Source organism: Equus quagga, chromosome 3 (genome assembly GCF_021613505.1).
Source record: "Equus quagga isolate Etosha38 chromosome 3, UCLA_HA_Equagga_1.0, whole genome shotgun sequence".
Classification (NCBI taxonomy): domain Eukaryota; kingdom Metazoa; phylum Chordata; class Mammalia; order Perissodactyla; family Equidae; genus Equus; species Equus quagga.
The window spans coordinates 38,518,155-38,544,331 of NC_060269.1; the positions used below are offsets into that span (position 1 = coordinate 38,518,155).

The window sequence follows — 26,177 nt, forward strand, 5'->3', positions numbered from 1 at the left end:
TGTCTCACACTCTTCCTGCTAATTTCTCAACTATCTGCTTAATTCATTCTCACTTTCCCAGATTAAACAGATTTGATGTATATGTTGCCGGGAGAAATCAATCAATGCCCACACAGACCAACATGTTCCTTTAAACCCTTGCCACAAGCTACTAGTCCTTTGTGCATTTCGGATTAAGGCCACAGAATAAAGGCAATATTTTCAGTTAAAGTTATGATATGATTTTACAGAATTATTTTCAAACTTTTCTAGTTCATATAGTTAAATTCTAAGTATAAAACAAATTCATATTCAGCTGTTTATAAAAGATTGAGATCTGGACTTGCAATATTAGCACTAATAAAGAATCCTCCTAAATTCCAACAGGATCATAAGCCTGGAAGGACCCTCAGTGATCATCCTACTGCTCACTTTATAGAAGAAGAGACTGAGACACAGAGAGGTTAAATGAATTATCCCAGGTCGCACAGCCCATTACAGGAAGGGCTAGGAGCAGTTTGTTCCTTGAAGCAGTTTAACTCCTTGTGGAGCCAGAAGAGCTGGATGCTAGTTCTGACCCTAAATGATTCAAAATTATCAATTAAATCATAGAAGAAATAAACATATAGAAGGATTATTATATTACAAGCATCTTTGCTATAGTACTATCTTACCAATGAAAATCGCAATAATAAAAAATAACTCACTAACTACATTTTCTTGAGCAAGATGTGTTTGACATGGTAACAAGAACATCCATGGAGTGGAAAGCTCAAGGGCCTCAGAGTCAGGAAGTCTAGACTCACAACTCAGATCTACCTTGTGAAGCCATTCAACCTCTCTGAGACTCAGTGTCCTTATTAACATCTGTAAAATGGGGTTAACACCTACCGTGCAGAGCATTGTTTTATAATGCATGTCAACAGTTCCTGACTTACAGGAGGCAGTGAGTATTAGCTAAATCTGAATTTCAGAGAATAACTTTCTCTTAAACAGTTAACGAAAGGAAAAGCATGAAATTCCAGCTATATCCAATTAGAACACTTTTAAGATCTTTACTCAAAATATTTAGGGGTCACAAGATTGAATGTAAAAAAAAAGGACCTCAAGTCTTTATTGGAACCAGAATCATTATGGAAGAATTTAAAATACAACAAGTTAAGGAATGTTGCTTTAAAAATGTGATAAAGTCTTTCTGCTTGCAGGGGTTAGATGATTGAATCTGGGATAGCAAAACAAACATTTCAGTGGATTAGATAAGACAAAAATTGTTTACAGATTTTCTTACAGAATGGGCAAAAAGGGGAAAAAGACAAGGGATGACACAATTATTCTTCATTCAGTATTCAACATGGCATCACATGAGGATGACGTTTGGCCTTCTTGCCTAAACATTAGGAATAAATAGAAGCAACAACTAATTCTTTAGTGTACACAAAGTGACTGACATCTAAGAATTAAAAGACAACTGGGTTAGTTGATTTTTTTTTTTTAAGACATCTCAAAGCAAGAGTCTTCCCTTTGTTTCACCTCCTCCTTCCTCTCTCTGCTAGGCCCCGCGTCATCAATTTCTTCTTCTGATCTCCGTCTGACTCCTTCCCCACTGCCTATAAACGTTTCCAAGCTTCCTCATCCTAAACAGCCTATGAAGATGTTCAGATCTCTTCTCTGTTTGACCCTCTCCGTTCTCAAGCTACAGCTCTCCCTCTCTTTCTGTTAACCACCAAATTTCATAAAAGAGTGGCCTACCCAGCTGTTCCAACTTCCACATATTCCATTCATTGTTCAAACTGAACTGTGGCTTCCAACTTCAGTGTTCTACTGAAACTGCTCTCTCAAAGGTCACCTCTGAATTCCTGAGTGCCACATACAATGACCTAGTCTCAGCCACCTTTTGCTTGACCTTGCTGCAGCATTAAGAGCTATTTGTGGTTCGCTCATTCTTTTCAAAAACCTCTTCTCCCTCGACCTGTAACACACGGCTGTCTCTCCTAGTTCTATTATTCTCATCATTCTTTTTCAGCCTTTTTGCCCGTTCCTCCTTAGCTCCTGCGCCTATGCTTTGCATAGCACAGAGGCCTCAGGGAGAGCAAGATCCACCCTGGAGGATCTGTGGGGAGTCAGGTACAAGTGATAACCCCCAATAAAGAGGTCCTGAATTCCAAGAGGGAGGAAAGGTAAGAAGCCAGAAAACAAAAGTAGGAGCCAGCAGACAGGACTCAGAGAAAGGAGGCCCTTGTCCTCAGCAGGGCTGTGTGTTTTGGTCACGCATCTTTTGCCCTATGGCACCTTAAAGGCATAGGTAGTCTCAGACAGCAATGTTTCCCAAGATTCTGCCTTTGCCATCTTCTCTATCCTCTATACTTTCTCCCTAAATGTTTAGCTACTCCTAGGGTTTTGCCTAGAACCCTGATTAACCCAAATTACACCTCCAGCAAGAAATTCTTGCCTAAATTCCAGACCCTAATATTCTTTTAAAATTCTCTCCCTACTCCTTCTTCTACCCCAACCTCTATCCCCCAAGGTCTTCAAGGCATGTAAAGTTATCATGAATATTTCATTTTTTTTTTCAAGGAAGATTAGCTCTGAGCTAACATTGGCCACCAATCCTCCTCTTTTTGCTGAGGAAGAGTGGCTCTGAGCTAACTTCTGTGCCCATCTTCCTCCATTTTATATGTGGGACGCCTGCCATAGCATGGCTTGATAAGTGGTGCATAGGTCCACACCCGGGATCCAAACTAGCAAACCCCAGGCCGCCAAAGCAGAGCACACTGAACTTAACCACTAGGCCATGGGGGCGGCTCTTGCAGAGCCTTTTATTTTAAAAAAATGTTAAAATCTTGCACCAAGAGCAAGTTTTAAAGCTTTAGACAAGAGGTAAAGTCAGAAAGTATGAATGCCCCATTTTGGAGGGAATTCTATTACAGCACTTCTATCTGGTACGTGGAAGTGTGAGCCAATCTCCACAGGCATTTATACAGTTGAATAAAAATACTGTGGAAGCAAATGAATCAAAAAGGACAAGAGTTTGATATTTTTTAAACACATCAGATGTCTCCACATACAGAAAATGTTTACATAAAATTTATATTAGATCATAGAAATTCACTAGGTAATCCATTTTTTTTAACAGCTTAGTTCTGTAAGAGAAACATATTGTTCTGAGGAACTGACTTAACAATAAACGAAAGTTGAAAAGAAAGCTGAAAAACTAGTTGCTTCTCTGAAATGGTTTATTACTATACCTTAGGAGAAACCACTCTTGTTGGATCCTTTGTAAGATCCATCAAATACAATCATTTGCCGGATATCTAAATCATCATTTTAAATTATTACAGATGAAAATACAGAGCAGGAAAAAACAAACTTACTTCTCTTGATTACTGCTCTAATGGATGACAAGGGTCCTTGGCTAGAAAAAAAAGAAAGAAAACTGATTACACATTCATTAATCCTTTTGAAGAAGCATCATTCATAATGCCAGGTCATTTCTGGGACACAACATGGCACCAAACAGCAAATTTGATACATTAGTTACTGGCTATCCTCTTTACAAAACACAAATTAAAAACTTTTCAAAATTGCCTTTGATATTTGAAATATCATATGGGAAGTGAGGAGACTGGTGAAGTATGTCTGCAGTGTAAATAAAATTTTGCCTTAAAATTGTTTTCATAGCTATCTACATACTTTGTCTTCCAGTAAAATTAAAGACACTGCTTGAAGTCAGGCAACAATTACATGGTGCTCAAAAGAGTTTTGGCCCCCTATATCTCTTTTGTGTTTGACATTGGAATTCCTGTCTTCTCCTATCAGATCAAAATAGATCATTTTTATAGTCAATTTGACCTAAGGAGCAATAGCATTTCTTCCTAAGATTAGAATTAAAAACATCACCACCTAAATATAAAAGTCTCTGCTTGCTTTGAGTTTTACTCAATAGTTGGTTGGTCCTGGCTGCCTGTGACTATGTGATTTTTGGGCAAATCATAGAACCTTTCTGACCTTTTGTTTACTCATTGGTCAAAACCTTCTAGCTGCAAAGCTTCACGCTACTAGTTTGTGAGTTTGTTTTTCATCTTTATTCAAACCAGCTGGACTAATTGTTTTTTAAATAATTTATAAAAAATATACAACCTTGAAAGTTTAATTATATGATTTAGGAAAAAACCTCTTATTTGTAAAATTCTTCACTTTTTTCAGAATGCTCTTAAAATTTATTCTTATTTTTGAATTTATGCTCTTTTTAAATTTATGCTTGTGGCAATCTGTGTAAATCCCCTTGCTGTTTATTTCATAGCTAGGATAAACTTCAGGAAGATGCAATAACATCAGTTCATTCTACTGGAGGGATACTTTAAGAATAGACTATTTTGCCAGACAAGAAAAAACAATTCAGCTCTAGGAGGTCTCCAATATCATGAGGCTAGGACTGCAACATAAAAACATAAGTGTTTTCAGCAGTACTGATTTTTTAAAAAAGTTCTTAAAGGCTTTCTGTAAACAACTACTTGGGGAAAAAGTCAGTCTAAGGTAATAGAGAAGAGGTAGAGGCACTAAAACACAAACAGGTTGACTGAAGGTTGTAGGAAAAACGTCTTGGTGCAAAAGTGGAGAGAATCTGCGTGTTACTATTGTCTCTGTGGACTCAGGTACAATAATTAAAAGAGTCAGAATCAGCACTTAGAAGCAGGGCCAAAACAGCCAAAGTTCCATGTGTGTGCCCAGGCGGGCCATAGGGGATGTTACTGTGCGTCTTCATCATAATCTCCTTGCTCCTCATCTCTGATTTGGTGGGACGTTATTATTATTTAAAAACACTCTGTTACCTTTGTGAAGGAGGAAGATGTACTGACTGAGGTGGAACATAGCGGGTATTTGGGAGGAACTGTTCCCCCTTCGAAAATGATATGTTGAAGTCCTAACCCCCAGTACCTCAGAATGTGACCTTATTTGGAAATAGGATCATTACAGACGTAATTTGTTAAGATGAGGTCATACTGGAGTAGGGTGGGCCCCTAATCCAATATAACTGGTGTCCTTAGAAGAAGACCACATGAAGACAGAGACAGACAGGAAAGTGCCATGTGACGAAGGCAGAGACTACAGTGAGGTAGCCACACGCCAAGGAAGGCCAAAGGCTGCTGGCAAACTACCAGAAGCTAGGAAGAGAGAAGAAGGATTCCCCTATAGATTTCAGAGGAATTGTGGCCCTGATGACACCTTGATTTCAGACTTCAGGCCTCCAAAGCTGTGAGACAATACATTTCTATTGTTTGAAGTTACTCAGTTTGTGGTACTTTGTTATGGTAGCCCTAGGAAACGAATACGGGGGGTGTTCTGGGGTGCTAAGTAGATGTGATCATTCACTGAGCCGTATACTTTGTGCACTTTTCTGTATGTTATACTTCAGAAAAAGAGTTGGCGGGGGAGGAGAATGTGGCACAAAATAGAATTTTGACTTAAGTCAGCCCTGGTTCTACCATTCTCAAGATTTGCAGCATCATATTTAGGCTAGATCTATAAACCAACCATCAATATCTTATGTCTAAGACAGCACTTTCCAAACTCAAAAGTTTAAAGTTCTCCTTTAGAGGTTAACAGGTTTTGTGGTAGGGAAAATAAAAAACAAGGCTTGTGGTCAAATACATCCCCAGGGGAAGCAGTTTTGGGAGATGTTGGAGTAGTGTCCTGGCTATGCAGTGCATCCAATTTCTGTATCTCAAATGTACATATGGATGCAAAAACTGTGCTTTTGAAGATGACCCTTTATCTCTGTCTTTCTGCGAGCAAAGGCTACAGGTGAAGGTATCATTCTATAGTCTTAAGAGAAAGCCTCATGGGGGTCCTCCAGGAAGGATGGCCACCACGGGACAGCAGATATGGACACATGACCACTGATTAGAGGAGGAGACAGGAGAGCCCACTGGTTCAGAGAGCTGGTTCTGAAGTGCAACTGCCCACATTCACTCCTGGTGCCTCCACTTACTAACTGGTGTGACTTTTGAACAAATTACTCAGCTTCTCTAAGGCCTTTCACTTCCTCACGAATAAAAGCAGGGACAGGGACTGGCCCCGTGGCGTAGTGGTTAAGTTCGTGTGCTCCACTTCAGCAGCCCAGGGTTCACAGGTTTGGATCCTGGGTGTGGACCTAGCACTGCTCGTCAAGACACTGTGGCAACATCCTACATAAAACAGAGCAAGACTGACACAGATGTTAGCTCAGTGACAATCTTCTTCAAGCAAAAAGGAAGATTGGCAACAGATGTTAGCTCAGGGCCAATCTTCCTCACACACACACACTAAAAAGCAGGGAGAACTCAACTCCCTCATGAGGTTATTGTGAAGAGTAAGAGGGAGAATCCATTAAAGCATTTTACACAACACCTGGAACAAAGCGTGTGCTCAATAAATGTGAGCTGCTATTATCTTTATTCATGTTTGTTCATAACCCTTAGGGGCATCACAAACATCTGACAACACGTACAATCCTTGACAGGTTCTCACTTTGGGATCTGATCTCATACAGATGGTAGTTCTAACAGGTTACGTTGTTAGAAGATTTTTCTCTTCGAGATTTACTTTGCTCTCCTCTGGTTTCTGTTGTCTGGACAGAACCTGAGCCAAGGCTACTCCCCGACAAAACAAAGGACAACAAAGCAGCATCCTCATTCCTTTCTAAGCCCATCAGCCTATGTCCTGGTCCTTGGCAGTTAACCCAGATCATCTGCCCACCATTCTTCAAGCACCACGGCCCCTTTTTTTGGTAGGGCAGATAAAACCACTCGTGATGGGTGACAGCCAAAGACGCTTCCAGCAGGGAAACGAACGGTTAGGAAAATTGGCTTGCAGATCCTGGGGAGAACCAAAAGTTGAGGCCAAGATAGAATCGTCTCAGGTCTAATTGCCAGATGACTTAGCTTCCTCCAGCACTCTTGGGGGCTCCCTAGTTGTTCAGAGTCCCCTTCTATCCTTTCTTCCCACTCTCTTAAAATAAGCCTTTCTCAGGTTGTGCTGTAGGGCCACTCTTTACCACTGTGTTTGCATATAACCTTAGTTAGCTGTAAAGAAAGTGTTTTTAATACAGAAAATTACATTTTAAAAGTTTCTTAACCTAATGAAGTGAATTTCTAATGATGAGATTTCAGTGATGAAGATGATGATAGCAGCTTATTATTATGTGTGCCAAACACATGATCCATTTTACAAATGAAATGAAGCTTCGAGGTTCGGTATTGTGTTTGCAGTCACACAGCTGGTAAGTGGCAGAGCCAGATGTGAATTCACTACTGTCTGACTATAGTCCAGAAGTCTATAATTCAGGCTTGAGTGGATGGGTAAAAGTTTCTGGATGTTCCACAAAGTTCAATAGGTACACAAGTACCCCCAAGCATAAAGCTGATCCACAAAATTTCACATTGTAATCTCATCTAGACTCTGCAGATGCAGGAGAAAACAAAATATAAGTTGCTAGGTATGACATTTTAATGTTGTCAAAAACAACAATAAAGCAAACCACCATGGTCATTCTTAATCTCACTTAAGAAAATCCAACCTTTCTTTATATTTTGGATCATGTTCTATTTTTCATTAAAAAAACCGATTCTAAAAAATATGTACAACTTTCAAAGCAACGACTCATTTCCAAGTTTAAATTCATTCCCCCTGCCCCCTCTCTTTGGTGAGGAAAAAACTGTTTTCATAAGCCAGTAAGTGAAGTTGCTGGAATTGGCTTGTTTGGTACACAAATCAGAACAATGCGTGCAAGTGCCCATCATCATCACATCTGGTTTTGGAGCTCCTTCCATGTGCAGAAGCAACTGAGTATATTTTTAAAAATGTATTCTTTGTAAAAACCCTCAATAAAGGCCATGGGCATATCATTAAAGCACCAGTCAGTAGGGGCCGGCCCTGTGGCCGAGTGGTTAAGTTTGCATGCTCCGCTTCGGCGGCCCCGGGTTTCGCCAGTTCGGATCCTGGGTGCGGACATGGCACTGCTCATCAGGTCATGCTGAGGCGGCATCCCACATGCCACAACTAGAAATACACAACCATGTACCAGGGGACTTTGGGGAGAAAAAGGAAAAATTTTTAAAAATCTTTAAAAAATAAAAGTACCAGTCAGTAAAGCCATTAGCTTAACAAGGAGTTAAGCTAATGTGATCTAGAGATGCAGCCCTCTGATCAAGCTGATATACCTGCCAGTGAATATAAAGTTTATCTCCTTGTACCATCTTCTCCAAAGACTGTCAACATTTGGATTGATTCATCTCTATTTCCTAGCAGAAAGGTTTAACCAGATAGGTGTGATTTTTGCAGGCTGGAAGAGGTATTCTGTCTCACTCATTCTCTCACATACCCAATGCTTATTACATGTATAATATGTGCCAGGTACCAGGAATGCCTTGAAAGCACAGACTCTGGCCTCAGTGAGAAAGACAAATATTGCAACTGCCTTTCTAATAATAGTATACAGGAGTAGGCACAAGGTGCTATGGATGAAGAGAAGGTATACATCACTCAATCTTGGGGTCTGAGGAAAGGCTTCCAAAATGTGACATGTGTCTTGACTGAGACCTGAAGAATGTGTAGGAGGAAAAGTTCTGAGGAGGGAGTGTGAGAGAGCATGTGCAAAAGATGAAGAGTAAGGAGACAGTTGAGCATGATTTGAGCACAGCATATGAAGAACCCACGCATGGTTGGAGTTAAGAAGGGCGTGGAACTCAAACGCCATGCTAAAGGATAAGTGGGAACATGCTATAGAGTAAAGTGTTGATGCCAGACATTATCAGCCAGGTTAAACACTAAGAATCCATGGGTCAACGATATGATGGCAAAGGGTTTCAAAAGCAAGCGAGAATTTGTCTGGGACATCTCCCTAGTACAAGTGTTGTTAACTGTAGCTGGTCTGTAAGCCCCAGCCATTGTGTTTGTGGCATGCCTGCCTTTTTAAAGGGATTTATGAGTAAACCCTGGAGTGCTGGTATTCTATGTCTTGAATTGTGGACAGATTCACATTTTTAGGAACTAAATATATGGATGATAGGACTAATACACTAATATTTGATGAGATAAATAATGAGTAGAGGTAGGGAAGAGAAGATAGAAACAAACAAGAAGAGGTTCCTTAAAGTGCCAGAAAGGCAGTGGAGAAGTCTGGGGTGTCTTATTCATGCATGCATTTATTCACTTATGGAACTCTCACTGTGTACCTAGCATTCTATCACAAACTGGGGACACCAATATAAATAATATACAACCACTGCCCTCAAGAAGTATGCAGTCTTACTGACAAGATCAACAAATAAAAGATAAAACAGAATATGAAAAAAAGTTATTTAAGGTATCATGGGAGCCTGGAAGAGGGGTGTCTAAATTTAGCCCTAGGAAAGTTGAAGAAAACATAAAGGTGATGTTTGAATAGAGCTGGTGCAGGGTTCTCACCCTTGGCACTACTGACGTTGGTTAAGGAATAGGGGTTGTCCTGTGTACTATAGTACGATTAGCAGCATCCCTGGCCTCTACCTCCTAGATGCCAAAAGCATACTTCTCCCCACTCCTTGCCAGTTGTGACGACCCAAAACATATCCAGACATTGTCAGCTGTCCCCTGGAGGGAAAAATTGCCCTCAGCTGAGAACCACTAAGCTGGTAACAACAAAAAAGAGTAACAGGATTTATATGGATGGGAAAGAAACTGACTTTGCCATTTCTTTCTTTCCTTTTTTTTTTTTGAGGAAGATTAGCCCTGAGCTAACTAGTGCCAATCTTCCTCTTTTTGCTGAGGAAGACTGGCCCTGAGCCAACATCCATGCCCGTCCTCCACTACTTTATACGTGGGACGCCTACCACAGCATGGCTTTTGCCAAGCAGTGCCATGTCTGCACCCAGGATCTGAAGCAGCGAACCCGGGCCACTGAGAAGCAGAACATGCAAACTTAGCCAATGCACCACCAGGCCGGCCCTGACCTTGCCATTTCTGACACCTAGTTGATGGTGGCAATAGTGGGATAAAATTGGAGGCTGGATGTGAGAGAACAGGACAAAGGGAGTGAAGAGAAGAGAAGAAAGAAGTAAAAGAAATTTCTAACACCAAGAACACTTTAAAAAAAAGTGGTACTATGGCTATACCAGGAGGGAAAATAAGTCTTTTTGTGAAGGAACATGGAAAGTCAATCATTATATGAAAAGAACATTTTTAAGTCAGGTGTTTATAAATCAAGGATTACAAATCATTACATATATTTTTATAAACAAAGCCTTGGGCCAACCCTGATTTGCTTCTCAAAACAGAAAGCAATAGTGTTATAGACTAACACAAAAACCTATGTTTTCATCTTGTGTGTTATCAGTCAAACTTTTATCACACCACATTACCTGCTGGATTAAGGCAATATTATGTAATGGGAGAAGAAAGTACAAGTTAGTAAATAATACTTTGCCACTGAGACAAACATAAAGCTATGATGCCATTTTAATAGTGTCTAAATTAATATCGTCATCACAAAACGTAAGGCCAGATCTGATAAACTGTGAGGAATGGAAAAGAATAAGATTAAATGTAATTGCTTGAAATGAATGAAAACAAATTATCTTTATTTATGTATTTATTTAATTAATTTTTTGGTGAGGAAGATTGGCCCTGAGCCAACATTTGTTGCCAATCTTCCTCTTTTTGCTTGAGGAAGATTGTCGCTGAGCTAACATCTGTGCCAATCTCCCTCTGTCTTTTTGTATGTGGGGTGCCGCCATAGCATGGCTTGATGAGCAGTGTGTAGGTCCATGCCTGGGATCCAAACCTACAAACCCCGGGCCACCGAAGCAGAGCACAGGAACTTAAACACTATGCCACTGGGCCAGTCCCTAAAACAAACTATCTTTTAGTTATAAAACTGATAAGCCTCCATAGTTTAAAGTTTGTGGATGGTGAGGGGGCAAATTCCTTCTTAGGAATTAGAGAATAAAGATTAGTAAAGAAAAAGAATTGAGATGCAACTGGAACGGCTTTTGCTAAAGTTAAAGACTGTAACAAAACTAAAAATACTTATATTAATACTCTGAAAGCTTTAGGGAAAAAGTTATACAAGTTCTGAGTTAACTTACTTTTTCATCACCACCGAGAGCCCAATTACAATCATCAAGATCTATAATATAACATCAAGTTACATCAGGTATTTTTCTACTTAATCTTTTTCAAGGACAAGCAAATCATATGTGTGACCTTTACTTACACATTTAGTTTCAGGACAAATAAAGCTAAATGAGTTTTATTAACACAGACTACCTATTATAAAATTTGTAAAATGAGTTCTATTGACAGTTAAATCTGTGAGCATGAAGAATATGGGGGATAGGTAGAAAAAAAGTAAATAGAATGCATGTTGTACCTTCTGGGGCATCATGACAGTAGAGGGAAGAGTACAGAATCTGGAGCCAGCCAGAGACTTACTTTCCTATTTGTGTGAGCTCAGCCAATTTACTTCCTTGTTGGAATCTTTTCCCTATCTATAATATGAGGATACCAGTGCCTATCTTTTTGTTTGTTACTAAGAGCGAATGAAAAAAACTACATAAAATATACAGCATAGTGCTTGGCACATATTAGCACTCAAAAAATGCTAGTTACATTTCCTCCCTATTTTCCAATACACAAATTTCTGTAGTCCATTATTAAATGAGGCTGAAATTTCTGGAACTATCTTACCAACACCAGTTGAGTTGCCCTACAGTTATCATGACCCTACCTTATAAATTCAAATAATTGACCATTTGTATTTCAGTTGCAATTATTATTCACTACTTACAACCATTCAGAGTGACACAATGCATACTTGTCATATACCTAATCTCCTGGGAAGCTGAAGCAATAACAAAGCCAAGAGAACAAAACAGACTGACAAGCTTTTGTGAGCACTGTATCATCTCCCTTGGGAACATAGATCTCTGTTCCTTTAGGTCATCTTTCCCCTGACATTTTTCACAAAATGGGCATGGTGATCAGTAGCGCTGCAGATTTAGTTTCATATTTCTTTTTTTTTTTTTAAAGATTTTATTTTTTTCCTTTTTCTCCCCAAAGCCCCCCAGTACATAGTTGTATATTCTTCATTGTGGGTCCTTCTGGTTGTGGCATGTGGGACGCGGCCTCAGCATGGTTTGATGAGCAGTGCCATGTCCGTGCCCAGGACTCGAACCAACAAAACACTGGGCCGCCTGCAGTGGAGTGCGCGAACTTAACCACTCGGCCACAGGGCCAGCCCCTAGTTTCATATTTCTTTAGTTCTATTAAAAAAGAAATCCCACAAGTGTTTAAAGATCCTGGAAGAGGCTTTCAACTCTATTGTTAATAACTACAGTACATTTAAAATTAGAATATGTTACCTTGTCCTTCCCAATTCTTTAAGTTGTTTTTCTTTTTTTTTCACACATGCATGGTCTTGACTTCCTAACTAGACTATAAACTTCTCAAGGAGAAAGACCATCTTCTACTCATTTATAGTGCAACTGTTATCATGTGCTCATTGAACTAATGTGAACTCAATCCTACTCAGAGCGAGAAAGAAATATAATTTAATCGTACAGGTGATTACACCTACAATCTACTTAATAAGCAAATCCCCAGGAATAATTTTGGTGCTGGTTTTGTTCTGTTGGTCTCAATTTCCAGTTACATCTTGTTGTATGTACATCTTGCCAAAAGTGTCTGGGTCTAATGTATAAAAATAGGTATTTTTCACACAAAATGTCACCTTGATAAGCATCTGGTGCTCAATGAAGAACACTGTGATAGGAATATGGAAAACTGGCCAGGTTTAGCTTATTAAGAGATGGTGCAGACTCCAACATGGTACCTAACTTGGCAAGAAGTACTGTCCTGTAAGTGTCAATTAATGGAATTTCGGGGGTAATTCTGCCTATTCAGAGTTTTTCATTGTACACTATCTTTAGAACCTGTCTTCTCATAAGTTAAGCCTCTGCTAATTCCCAACCAATAAGCAGCACAGACTCTTTGCTGGTGTGCTGTTAAACTTGAAACTCTGTATAATATACAATAACATACAGTGATGTTAATCAGATGTAACTTGTCCAAGTGGGTTCTGTTATATGATGCAGAGCAGGTACAACTTGCTTTGAGAAGAGGTCTAGGGCATAATGTCAAGTCAGCACCTAAGAAAGGTGGCATTTACTGTAGCATGTGAGCAGAAAATCTTTAACCTCTTCAAATATGAAGACAAAAAGGGTGAAAACTGGGGCCAGCCGTTTGGCCTACTGGTTAAATTCGCGCGCTCCGTTTCGGCGGCCCAGGGTTTCACTGGTTCAGATCCTGGGCATGGACATGGCACCGCTAATCAGGCCATGCTGAGGCAGCATCCCACATGCCACAGCTAGAAGGACCTGCAACTAAAAAAATATACAACTGGGTACCAGGGGGCTTTGGGGAGAAAAAGGAAAAATAAAAACAAAAAAATTAGGGGCTGGCCCCGCGGCCGAGTGGTTACATTCGTGCGCTCCGCTGTAAGCGACCCAGTGTTTCGTTGGTTCGAATCCTGGGCGCGGACATGGCACTGCTCATCAAACCACGCTGAGGCAGCGTCCCACATGCCACAACTAGAAGGACCCACAACAAAGAATATACAACAAAGAATATACAACAAAACCGGGGGGCTTTGGGGAGAAAAAGGAAAAAAATAAAATCTTAAAAAAAAAAATTTAAAAAAGGTTGAAAACTATGGGTCTGATGTACAACTGTGTTCAATGAACACCTATTGAATAAACCAAAGAATTAGTAACAAGAATAAATCTTTTCTGGGGTTATATCTTTCCTCCAAAGTCAACCTAAAGTCAACCTAAATGATCTATAGATAGAGTTCATACAGAAAAACCTAGAAAGATAAAAAGGGCTAAAATCCAATCCTCCCTTTTCTGGATATATAACAATATAGAAAGATTAAATTTTATGATTAGAAGTTATTTGTTGGTAAAAGGCATGAAAAGGATCACATAGTTCCAAACGAGTGTCCACTGTGTGCCAGGACAAAGTGAGGGACAATAAAATATTAAACAAATATATGGCAGTTTCAGTTTGAAGCATCCACAACATCCAGAGACTGGTTTTTCTAACTTCTTTCTTATTAGCTGATGATTTCTGTATTTTTGATCAAAAAAGCATTTAAGAAAAAAGTTTAATTTTCAAATGAAAAATTTAATGCTTATTTTATTCTCGCCATTTTGCTATGAACCAAAGAAAGAGACCAACTAGGACATGGTCCCTGCCTGTAAGGTGCTCACAGTCTAGCGAGAAGTCTACAGACAATTTCTGCTTCTCCTAAAATTAGGACTTTCATATACTTTTTACTTTCTACTAGGGGTATTTTGGTGCATTATTTCCTCTACTAGACTATAAACTCCTTTTTAGGCAGGTACATATTGGAATGATGTTGCCTATAAACCATAAATTAAAAAAAAATAATCAGGGCCAATTTTTAAAAATTAAGGCAATTTTTAAAGTCCTCTTGGCATGTTCAGATTCCATGCCATAAAATATTTTAGATCATATGGAAAGAATGAGTCTCCTATAAACAACTGACTCATGCAGTGACACCCTATTTAACAACGACTTTTAAAGAATGTAAAGAGAAGATCTTAAAAAAAAAGAAAAAGAGAAAAATCCGCACCCTCCTCTAAAACGTGTCATCCTGGTTTTAAAAACTATATGCAGCAGAGCTTCTACCATAAAAGAGTGACACATCCCTTTGGACACTTCCTTATGGATGTTCAGGGGAAACCTGGTATAAACTCCTGCAACAGACACGAGACTGGCAGGGAACACCACCTGGAAAGAGAAATTAGGCCACAGGAAGCTTGGTGGAAATCCAAAGAGTCATTTAGATACACTACAGAAGGAAAAAATAAACATAGGTGTTTCCTACATCACAGTCCATGTTCAGAGTCCTAACGCCTATATAATAAGAAGCAAATACCAAGTAAAAGCCCTCTGTCCAAGGATGAAAAAAATACTCAGAGAGAAAAGAGGAGAAAACGTTTCTGATCACACACTAGTTTATCACCCACCTGGAAAAATCTGCTTTATGGGATTTATGGTATGTTTGTCTTTACTAAACATATATAAATACTCCAATACTGCTGGTTCTTATCAGAACATATAATCAATTTTTCTCTTCTCTTGGTCCTACTATGCAAAAGGATAAAGGATGGTGGGATATAGAGAGTGGCCATGATAAACCTCCTACACTTGCTGCCATAAACTCAGAGGCATACCAGTATCACTTTTTGATGTCAGACTTATGGAGAATAGCTCTTAATTCTAACAATTCCAGCTATAGCTTTTAGTTATCTTTTTACTTTCTTAGTGCATGAACAAATCTAACATATAAAAAATAACCTGAGATTAACTCTATTCCTTTGGAGGCACTGAAAATCGAAGGAACGTATATGGAGATAAGTAAGTGACAGTATCTGATTAATAGATTATTTGAATTTTAGGTGATATAAAGTACATAGGAGGAGAGGGTAGGAAGGAAGGAAGGAGGAAAAGAGGAATTCGACTCAATACACAACCTGATGAGTCTATCAGAGTGAAAGTAGGAAGATTAATTTTTAGTGGAGGTACAATTAGTACAGATCAATATTTTTGGCCTTCATTTTGACATCATTCCTAACTCACTGAATCATTCAGTACTGAAACCTAGAAGAGATGACTGCATAGCATAGGTGTCTGCTGTCTCCTGATAATGTGGCAATCAAAATCAGCACCAGAACTCAAAAGTTCCAGAAGCAGCTGATATTTGGAGCTGGGCTAGCAACAAAATATGTTACAAACAAAGGAGAATATTTGGGAAGATGCCTTAACCTCAGCATGTGGTAGGATTCAAATGCGACCAAATTCCTCTCAATTAACCACTGTAATATTCTCTTGTAAAAAATAAAACCTTGCTATTAATAAAAACATATGAAAAATCAGTGGGTTTAGTAGAAGGCAGCAAGGAAAGAAAAAAGGTGAGAAACATGATTTCACGTTTTTCCATTCTTTCTGGGATTAAAATAAAACTGTAGTGAGGGATGATAGTTTGCTATTTTTTATTGCAAAAACAAATACATATTTTAAGCATATGAAACTGATCAAAATATGAATTAAGTGACACTTTCAACAAGATAGAAAGAAGTTAGGCTGGTTTGAAACTCTGACTTTAAAATCTGAAAAATATGTTACTTCTAAAATGTTAGCTCCATTTTCTATTTGAAATAGTAAGGCAGATATTTTTTAAAAGCTAGGTTTAAATGTTATTAATAAAATTGCATAAATTATTTGTTATACTACAAGATTTTTCTACACCAATAGTATTTTAAAAATATCTTTTAAATGTGAACGTCATAGCCACCCATTTCTTAGCTTTGTAATCATTTGACCAAAGGTTTTAGGTTGGCTAAGCTCTTCCTTTTACCCTTTTAGAGTTTCCTACAGCATTACATTTCTATCTTCTCACCAAATCGCAGTGGTGTCTAAGCCAGAATAAAATAGGCTTAATCAATGGTGGAGGAAATAACAATGAAACAATAAACATATACAAAACAGCAAAACCTAATCAACTTAATTTCATATATTAAAAACCCCAAAAGGACTTTATTTTGCTAATAAAAACAACTACATTTTAAGAAATTCATTTTAAAAAGTCCTTCAAAAACTAGCAGTTCTTAGTTTCTGTTAAAGCTGAAGTCTTTGACCAAGAATGTAAAACAGACTCTAGAAACAGCTGAGTTCATTCTAACAACACATAGATTTGTTCTCCGCTGGGAATTGAAACAAAAACTTCAACAGTGGGTAGGGACGAAAACATTCAACAATTTCTCCATTACATAAGGAGTGCAAGCAGTGCCTCCACCAGCTAATATCTGTTTTTTGCAAAGCCACTGGAAAATGTTTCCATTGGATACCAAGAAAATACTTGGTAGCTAAAGGACTTTAAAGTCATTTGAAATTATGACTACCAACAATTATATGAAATTACCCAAAAGGTATAGTAAATTTCTAGATTGGGGAGCCCAGAGAACAGCAGGTTTTAGGATACATATTATGTTTTTTATTTTGAGGATGCCTTCATTTAAGGGTAGGACTGTTCATTAATATTGTAGGCGCCAAGTCCAACTGCCCCCAAACAAGCAGTTCTATCTTTACAGGATATTTTAAAAGAGTCAGAGAGAGTAAATTTGCCTCCTATAAGCACCAGACAAAGGCAGAAAGGAGGGAAGAAAGAAGATGCAGAAGAGAATATAGGAGAGAACAGCAGGTCTGGGGTCCAGCTGAACAAAGGATGGGGCACTGTACTGCAGACAAGTGGAGCGAGGTTTCCCAGTGCTCTCAAGGTAAAGACTGCCTGAGGAATGATGAAAGCCCCACTGGCACCATACTTTGAAATAACCAGCCTGCTACAAAGGAGATTTATTCTGGCCCTGTCCCCATTCATTCTCTCCTCTTACCTCCCACACTGGAGAGGAGAGGTATTTTATTCAGCCATTCTCACTGAATCCTCCTTGTGACCAGCTATACCCACTGTGAAATGGCCTGAAGTGCAGTCTGCAGCAAAGTAACAGGGCATGACCAACTGATACTGGAATTTACTTCTGTAAGATAAATAAATAGGTCCCTAAACTGAATATTCTACACAATCCCAATCTTATTTTAAAAATCTTACTTTTAAAAACCCATACATATAGACACACAAATATATATTATATATAAATATATACATATATTTTATTTTTACACAAAAAAAGTGAAAACACATCTACCCAGTGGGGTGCTGGAGCCAGCTCATACTGACTCATGAGAGCTGACCATTAAATTTTCAGAAATTTGCATGCCAGCTGTTAAATGTAGCCATTATTAAAAATTATACAAACAAACTATATAAACTTATAATTAAATAAGTCACATAAAAACAAAGGTAATAAGTACTCAAAACTCATCATTTCCTAATTATTTTAATACTATCTATACTTGAGAATGTTTATGTCTATTACGTCTGTGTGGTGGAAACACTATATAATAACGACGTGCTACTGTGCAACTCTTTCCAATTCATCATCAGTGGCGTCATGTTGGTAGCTTGAAATACGCCTTGGTGGGAGTATTTACACCACAAAAATTGGCAAACTAGGGCTTAATTTATCATTTATTGATTGTCTAGACTTAAGAAAGTAATGGAGAAAATGTCAATAATGCAGATTCAACATAAAAGTATGTTGTGTTTGTAGTTGTCACACTATGAATAGCACAAAAAATTGAGGAAACTCTTCTAATATTTGAAAACTATCTGAATCAGCAAAGAAGTTGCTCAGGTCCTTGACAAAATGGGTAGAAATTCTGACATACGTCTTAGTTGTTTCACTTTGATCTTACTCATTAATATAAACAAAAATATCAACCAACATTCATGTTGGAATTACACTCAGAGAGCTGGCTGTTAAACATTTATCAATACCATACCACTGCATATACCCAAAATGTTAAGAACAGTTGTCTCTAAGAGGTACAGAATTATGATTTATCTACCTATGTCTCTGTATTTTCCAAGTTTCATATAATGAACATTATTACTTTTACAATTTGTAAGTTATTTTTAAAAAAGATTTGGTATGGCAAAAAAAAACAAAACAAAAAGTAATTTGCTCATGTCAGATTTACAACTTCTGAATAATTAAAAGTACAAACAAACCATCAGATAATCAATCACTACCTGGAAAAAACAGGCTGAGATCAAATCTAAATGCCATTATAGGGGTGAAAATCCCCCAGAATCCTAGCATGAATAGTAGCAAGCATACAATTTCCAAACAGCTTACAAAAAGAAAACGATCCATACATTTCACAAACCCCTATTGCTCCAGCATAAAATTCAAAAACAGGGAATAAATAATCAAACTAAATGAAATAAACATTTAGAATTTTAAAATCATTAATGTAACTATTATTTCTTTAGTGTATTCTATGTTCCAGGGATTCACCTAGGCACTGGGGACAAGAGCAAAAAAAAGATGAGCCCCTGTATTCAGAGAGCTTACAGTTAAGTGGAGAAGATAGAGGAGTAAACAGGACTGTTTCTTTGTTTTTTTTTTTTTTTAAGCAGGCAATTTGAATACAGATTAGGAAATGTGGAACCACCCAAGGATATCTGGAATCTTTAAAAAATATTATCACGAATATAGAACTAATCATGAATGCCAGTTCAAATGAAACACAACTGAAAGAGAGGGTAAAGCATAACAACACTTTACAAAATAATGAAATAGAATCTCAGTGGCAAGACTGTGCAGATATGAATAGTAACATTTACCTTCTTGCAGCAGCCAAAGTCAGTCACTCAAACTCCCAGCTAGTCCAGTGTTGGCGTTTTTAGAACTGGCTTGGCATGACAGTCCAGTCCTAATTCAAACTTCTAGTGGCACTCAGGATTATCCTGCTCACACCTGTAACCAATGGCTAGGTCACCTTAAGAATGTCCATAACATATGCTAATTGTTTCTTGGGGCATGGCCCTTCCTATTATAAGAATTCCTAACAATAGAAATCAACTGAAATGAATGTGTGGATGGATAGGATAGAGAGGTAGGCAGGTAGACAGACAGACAGGCAGATAGATAGATAGACTTGTTTTTTCTTAACAGCCTTACTTTCAAAAAGGAAGACACATTACTTAGTAATTCCCATTACCTGTAGGTCCTACCTATCTAGTAGCAAATATCATTCCTAGTGATGGAGTGGCAGAGAGATGAAAGTCTTTCCAAACATTTGAAGCTGGTGTGACAAAGTTATACATTTTGCTTCCAGATAAACACTCTGTTAAAACTGGGGCCACAGTTTTCCTAGGAGAGCTATATAGCTGTTTCAGGCTGAATTGAACCCTGTCAGATAATATTTGGGATTCTTCCTGGAATTTCAAGAAAAGGAAATGGAGAAAAAAGAGGAAGGAGAAACATTAACTGCTGGCGGTGGGGTTAGAATCTAAGACATGCTTCCAAGCTCTACTCCTAATTCCACCTCATTCCCACAAACTATAACCCTGACACCAAGGGTCTAAGAAAGACTGGGTGGAATTCCTGTGATGGGACAATCAACCATAGCTCCAACAGTTCCCCTATTATCGCCGTCAGCACCCTTAGCAGAGTCAGTGGATGTGGAACAATGCTCGGTAGGGAGTAGCAGAGCTACTGGATCACTTTAGCAGCCTGAGAAGACTACAGCGTGGGAAGATAACCAACACACAAACAGAAATCAGAAAGGTTTTCTCCAGCTCATTTATTTACTTTTGCAACTCAAAAAGGGATATGTTTTTGAGGTCCTCACATTTCTAGTTGTTTTTAGCTCACTTGAAAGTGTCTCCTCTCAAATCAGGAAACTTTAACTGATCATCTGTTATGTACCAAACCTGTAGATACAAAGATGAAGAACTGCTTTCAGGTGGGGAGCCAGACTTATAAACATACCATTATAAACTATATACAGGGTGATCTGTGCTCTAGATAGAAGTATGCCAAAGTAATTAGGAAGCAGCCTCTAGTTAGTTTGTTCGTTCATTTCCGTCCCTGTGATATCAAAATGTTTCAAAAAGCAACTTGAGACCCCATTTTTAAATTTTAACATAAAGATTATATTTATATTCCCTTTTCATTCTAATCCTTAGAAATGATTGTTTTCCAACTAGGACTTTCTATAACAATGACCTTTCTCTTATTGAAATAATTCAGTATTGATCATTTTATCGTATATTATTTGGCGAAGCTGAATAAAAGCTGCTCACCATGCTAATATTGAATTGCTGTAACTTATTTTGTCATAGTAATTTTGTATGTATGTTTTTGGGAGAGGATCTCTTTTTAAAATAAATTTTTAAATGTTGTAATAGTTTTAGATTTATGGAAAAGTTGTGAGGATAGTAGAGAGCTTCCAAACACCCCACACCCAGTTTCCCCTGTTATTCACATTTCACATTAATGTTTCATTTGTCACAATTATGCATGTGTGTTTCTAAACGCTCTGATAATGCAAACTCTACTTTTCCATGTTTTATTTATAAGAGATTATAGAAAGTGCTAGAAAAGATCCCCTATAGAAATTAGTATAACATTGAACTGTAGACACTGAGTGACAGCACTGTTCCCCAGAACAAAAACATTGTCAAAAGCCAAATATTTTTTCTCAAGGTGAACTCATGTCCAAACTGAGGCAAACTCAATCACAGGGCTCAGCACTTTGACTAGCTCCACATAAAGAGAGAATATTTGGGGTGGTCTTTTACAAAGAAGAGAAGTACTAGTAAAAGGAAGAAAAATTCAGCAGACAGGAAGACTGCTAACCTTAATAGAGTTTAAGGTACATCAGGGTGGGGCAAAATTTCTGTAGCTTTACTTTATAGGGTTGTAATTCTCTAGATTTAGTATAAACTACCTCAATGCCTAGCAAAGCTCTTATCACCCACAATAACTATTGGTAGAATATAAGTGAATCAAATTTTCAGATACCCCAATATATCTGTTTGATATCAAATGTGTATTCACTACTGTTTCATAGAGATGTTATTTTTTTAATTCATGATCCTTCCAACATCAGGACTACTATAAATCCAAGTTGTGGTTTTTCCTTAAGCAAAACAAATCTATGGGTGATTTCAAGGCTATATTCTCAACAATCACTATTTAAAAATAATAAAGGGTAGAACTTTATTTAAATACTGAGATCAAGTCTTTTCATTATGCAAGTAAGGAGCCAAACAGAAGACGGGAGAAGTGACCCACCCTTGTACATAAAGTATCGGCTTGCGTTAAGGCTGTAAGTGAATTCCTGGAGACACAGGCCATGTAGGGCTCAAGACTAAGGATCCTTCTGATAGCTGTCAGACAGTGAACCGTGTGAGGAGTTCAGAGATCTGAGGTCCAGTTTCAGCCCTGCCACTACTTACTCTGTGAGCATAATTGCATCACTTACTGTCAGTTTCCTCATCTATAATATAACATTATTGGATTAAATGATCTCTATTCTGCCCACTCTAAATTTTTTAAAATATGAAACTTAAAAAACTCCAAGATCCCAATTTAATTACCCTTAATAAGAATCAATTACTTAATCCAACTGGAGTGAAGGGAGTTGGACCTGATAACTAATCCATTCCAACAACAATAGCTAACCTAACTGAGAAGTGTTCCAATGCCTCACAAGCTTTAACTCACTGATTCACACATCCACCCTTAGAATAAGGCACTATTATTATCTCAGCTTTACAGATGAGAAGAGTTGACGTAATTTAAATGTCCAAGGTCTCACAGCTTGTGAACGATGAAGCCAGGATTAGAACTTGGACAGTGTGGTTCCAGAGCCTGAGCTCTTTGCCGCTATGCTTCACTGACTCACAAAAAGTTCACCTACAGCCAAATGTTGAGAGGAAAACACAAAAAACACTTATATAAGTGAGAATTGTAAACTAATTACCAAGGAACCTTGAGAACTTGTCTTCTTTCACTGAATATCCCATGGATAGAAGATTTAAATCAGAGGCAATGATGGAAGAAGGGGGAAGGTGTCTTAAAGAGTATTAGAAATGATTCAAGACTTTCATGACTTCTGGGATTTATTCATTATATATAATATGTCAAGAAGTATATGCAAATAAATGTTTGGAAATTCATAGATCTGGCTGTATGTTGTGTTGTTTTAGGAGATTAAAAAGGTTTTTTCGGGTTTGTTTTTTTTTGCCTTTTGTTGGTGGAAGACAAAACAATACAGCCTTCTGTTACTCACCAAGGCCTAGATCTGGTGTCAGTATTCACAAGACAAGGAATACATTCCCTCTTCACACAATGCCTTAGATAGCAGGGATTTAGTTTGCACATAAATACTCTAAAGTACTACTCTGCTCTGTTTTTTCACTCTATTCATAGTATCCTAACCTATGTGGAAATAAATCCTAGATTGAGGCTATTGTCCTAAAGCCAATGTAAGCACACAATTTTCATTTCTAAATTATAATATGATTATCATTATTTCTTCTAATGGTATTATATTATCTCATGAGGTTAAAAGCAACAGAAACCCCTTTAAACTCGAATTAAACAAAACAGGTTTTAATTATGAGCATACAAGGGTATCTCAAGAATTCCCACAAACATGAAATACAGCTGAACTCCATGGAATACTGGGAAACAAGGTGGCTTCTTGCACAAACTCATTGTTCCTCACTTTCTCTCTAAGACCACACCATCTCTGCTTTTCTCTTCAAAATCTCCTGCTACAGTTGGACTCTCTCTGCTTATTCATCAGCAGACCTGGCCAGTGTTCATCAATATATATGTCCCACCAAGCCCAAATCTAAATAATTTTCAAGCTCCAGAAACCATGGCCCTCAGTTCTGTCTTTAGTTTAAACTTCCAAGAGAAAGAACTTGATTATCACAGTGTAAAGGTCAGATCCACCAGCTATGGCCAAATGGGGTAAGGCCATGTGAAAACTGAGTCACAGATGTCTATCCTTCTGCTGGGTGGCCGTTCTCAGAAAAGTGGGCAAGGGCTGGCTGCGCTGCAACCACCACTACAGCATGAGGTAAGATTTAGTAGTACTATATTATCACCCCACTTTTCAAAACTGTGAAAACAAACCACACTGAAATGCAGGCCAAGAGAATCCACAAGAGGATCAACTACAGTGGGGCTTGCTTCCAGAGCGATTGTTAAAAGCTTTGAAATCCGAGACCAGCAGGAAGTATCCCAACAATGTTTATCGTACTTTTTCCATTAGCTATTTTACTGCTGAGTAGCCTCTCCTTTCCTACTTTGAGTGAGGGAACAAAGAAGACATCCTGTATTCAGATTGAGAGGAGGTTAGGGTTTATTATGCTCAAAGGTGTGCAATTAACTTCCTAAAAGGAAGTTCATCTGCTGTATGGGAAAATCAGCATGAGTAAAAAGAGAAGACCAAATGTATACCTTTTTTTCAAGTAGTCAAAGCTAATATCTTGTCACTATGTCAGAAGCCCACTTAACAGTTCCTGACAATCCCAGACTTTACCAGTTTACACAAAGCAGACATGTGTAGCAGTGTGCTTATCTGTGCGTGCATGAAGGGTGGCATGAATGCGTTAAGAGGAGACATCATGCAGGTCAGAGGGTTTATGCAGATGCCAGTTTACGTCCCTGTGTAGAATCCTGCCATGACCAATCACCCTGCCTTCAGTGGAGAGAACCCTTTAGGATCATGAATAACACAACTGTACAGTTACTGATGATAAAACTAACAGATATCAAACAGAGCTGTCAGACACGACTTCTGAATTAGAGAGACTTGCAGAGCCCTGACCTTGGAAAGCAGAGATAACACTGAAACTCATTCCCAAATCGGGTTAGGCTGCCTAACTGAGGTCCAAAGCAACTGTGATGGTCAATTTTATGGGTCAACTTGGCTGGGCTACAGTCCCAAGTTACTCAGTCAAACATGCATTGACATACTGCAGTGAAGGTACCAGGTAGATGTGGTTAAAGTTCATAATCAGTTGACTTTAAGTATAGGAGATTATCCTAGATAATCTGGGTGAGCCTGATTCAACCAGTTAAAAGGTCTTAAGAGCAGAGGCTAGGCCTCCCTGATGAAGCAAGAATCTTGGACAGCAGCTTCCGTCCATGTCTATAAGTCCCAGCCTGCCCTTCCTGGTGTATCTGCCACATGGATTTCCGAGTTGCCTAGCCAGTCCCACAATCACATAAGCCAATTCCCTACAATGAATCTCTTAATATACACCTCCTATTGATTCCATTTCTCTGGTTGAACCCTAGCTGACACAGCACCTAAATAATCATCATAGTAACCCTAAGAGACAGGTGCTATTATTAGCCCCACTCATAGATGAGGAAACTGAGGCACAGAAAGATTAAGAAGCTTGCCCAAGGGAACCCAGAGCTCCTAAGTGGGGAAGCTGGATTCTAATTTGGGCAGCTCGATGCTCGAACTCAAGCACTTCATGAACTTCTACTCCACAGCCTTTCTGAACGAGCAGAACATAAACAGCTTTAAAAAGAATTTTTTAAAATTGATTTTGGATTGCCCTAAAAAGTTCTCCAAGTTTGGATATGATGTGGGAGTATTTTTGTATTCAATTTGGATTACCCTAAAAGTTCCCCAAACTTGAGCGCAGGCAGTCCTGATTTCAAATACAGGTTCAAGGGGTACACTCTGATGTCTATGCCTCTAATCCAGGTGATCTGACTCCTGAATGCCCTCGAATGCGCCTCTGAAAACTCCAGGCAAGGGGATCTCCAGAGCCTGTGGATTAGTACAAGATCTCTTTGGAAAGTAGTTTTGGGGCCTGAAACAAAAATGACAGAAATGAGTTGTGGTTAACAAATGTGAGCATTCTAATATAAAAATGAGTCAAATTGAAAGAAATAATATTCTTATTGCTTATGTTCTTCTGCTTCATCCATAAGTAATGGAGCGCAAGAGAAGATCTTCAAAGAACGTTGTACTGGTGAGAATGCAACCTTTTACTTGAGGCAAGTTGGTAGTATCTATGAAAAGTCTTAAAATGTTTGGGGGGTTTTTTTGATCCAGAAATTTTGATGTGTTAGTTCCACTGCTAGGAGTTTATCACAAGGAGGTAATCATTGATGGGCCATAAAAATGAGATATAAGAATCCTATCACAGCATTGCTTTTAATAGTAAAAAACTGGAAATAACCTAAACATCCAACAATAGAAAAATAATTAAATTTGGTGTACCTACATAAAGGAACACCACTAAAAATCACATCACAGGAAAATGTTTATAAACTACTGTTCTGTGAAAAAGTTTATGTACGACACTATGTATAGTACGATCTCAATTATGTTTTAAAAAATACACCAGTTATAAGAATGTTTACTGAAATGGGAAAATGTTCATGATATAATTTTAAATGAAAATAATAATTTAAAAACAGTATATTCATGAGCTTCTATATTAAAATTATAGTATCTGTTTGAAAAGATAAAAACTAGAAAGAAATCATCAAAATGTAATAGTTATTAACTATGAGGAGGTGGGATTATATATGATTTTCTTTCTTTTTATATACTTAGTTTTTCCAAATTTTCTATCATGAACATATTCTGCTTTATAATCAGAACAAACAAATGTAACTTTACTTAAAAATCAAAAAAAAAAA

At 38.1% G+C, this 26,177-nt stretch overlaps 1 protein-coding gene across 15 annotated transcripts in view; it reads right to left on the reverse strand.

The window, feature by feature from the left end:
* The window catches only part of SH3D19 (SH3 domain containing 19), a 161,389-nt gene that overhangs the window by 46,630 nt on the left and 88,582 nt on the right, over positions 1 to 26,177 (reverse strand). For all 15 annotated transcript variants that reach the window (XM_046655985.1, XM_046655984.1, XM_046655991.1 and 12 more), the window contains exon 3: positions 3,351 to 3,391. In XM_046655985.1, coding sequence (XP_046511941.1) covers positions 3,351 to 3,391 — 41 coding nt within the window. The remainder of the gene's footprint in view (positions 1 to 3,350; positions 3,392 to 26,177) is intronic.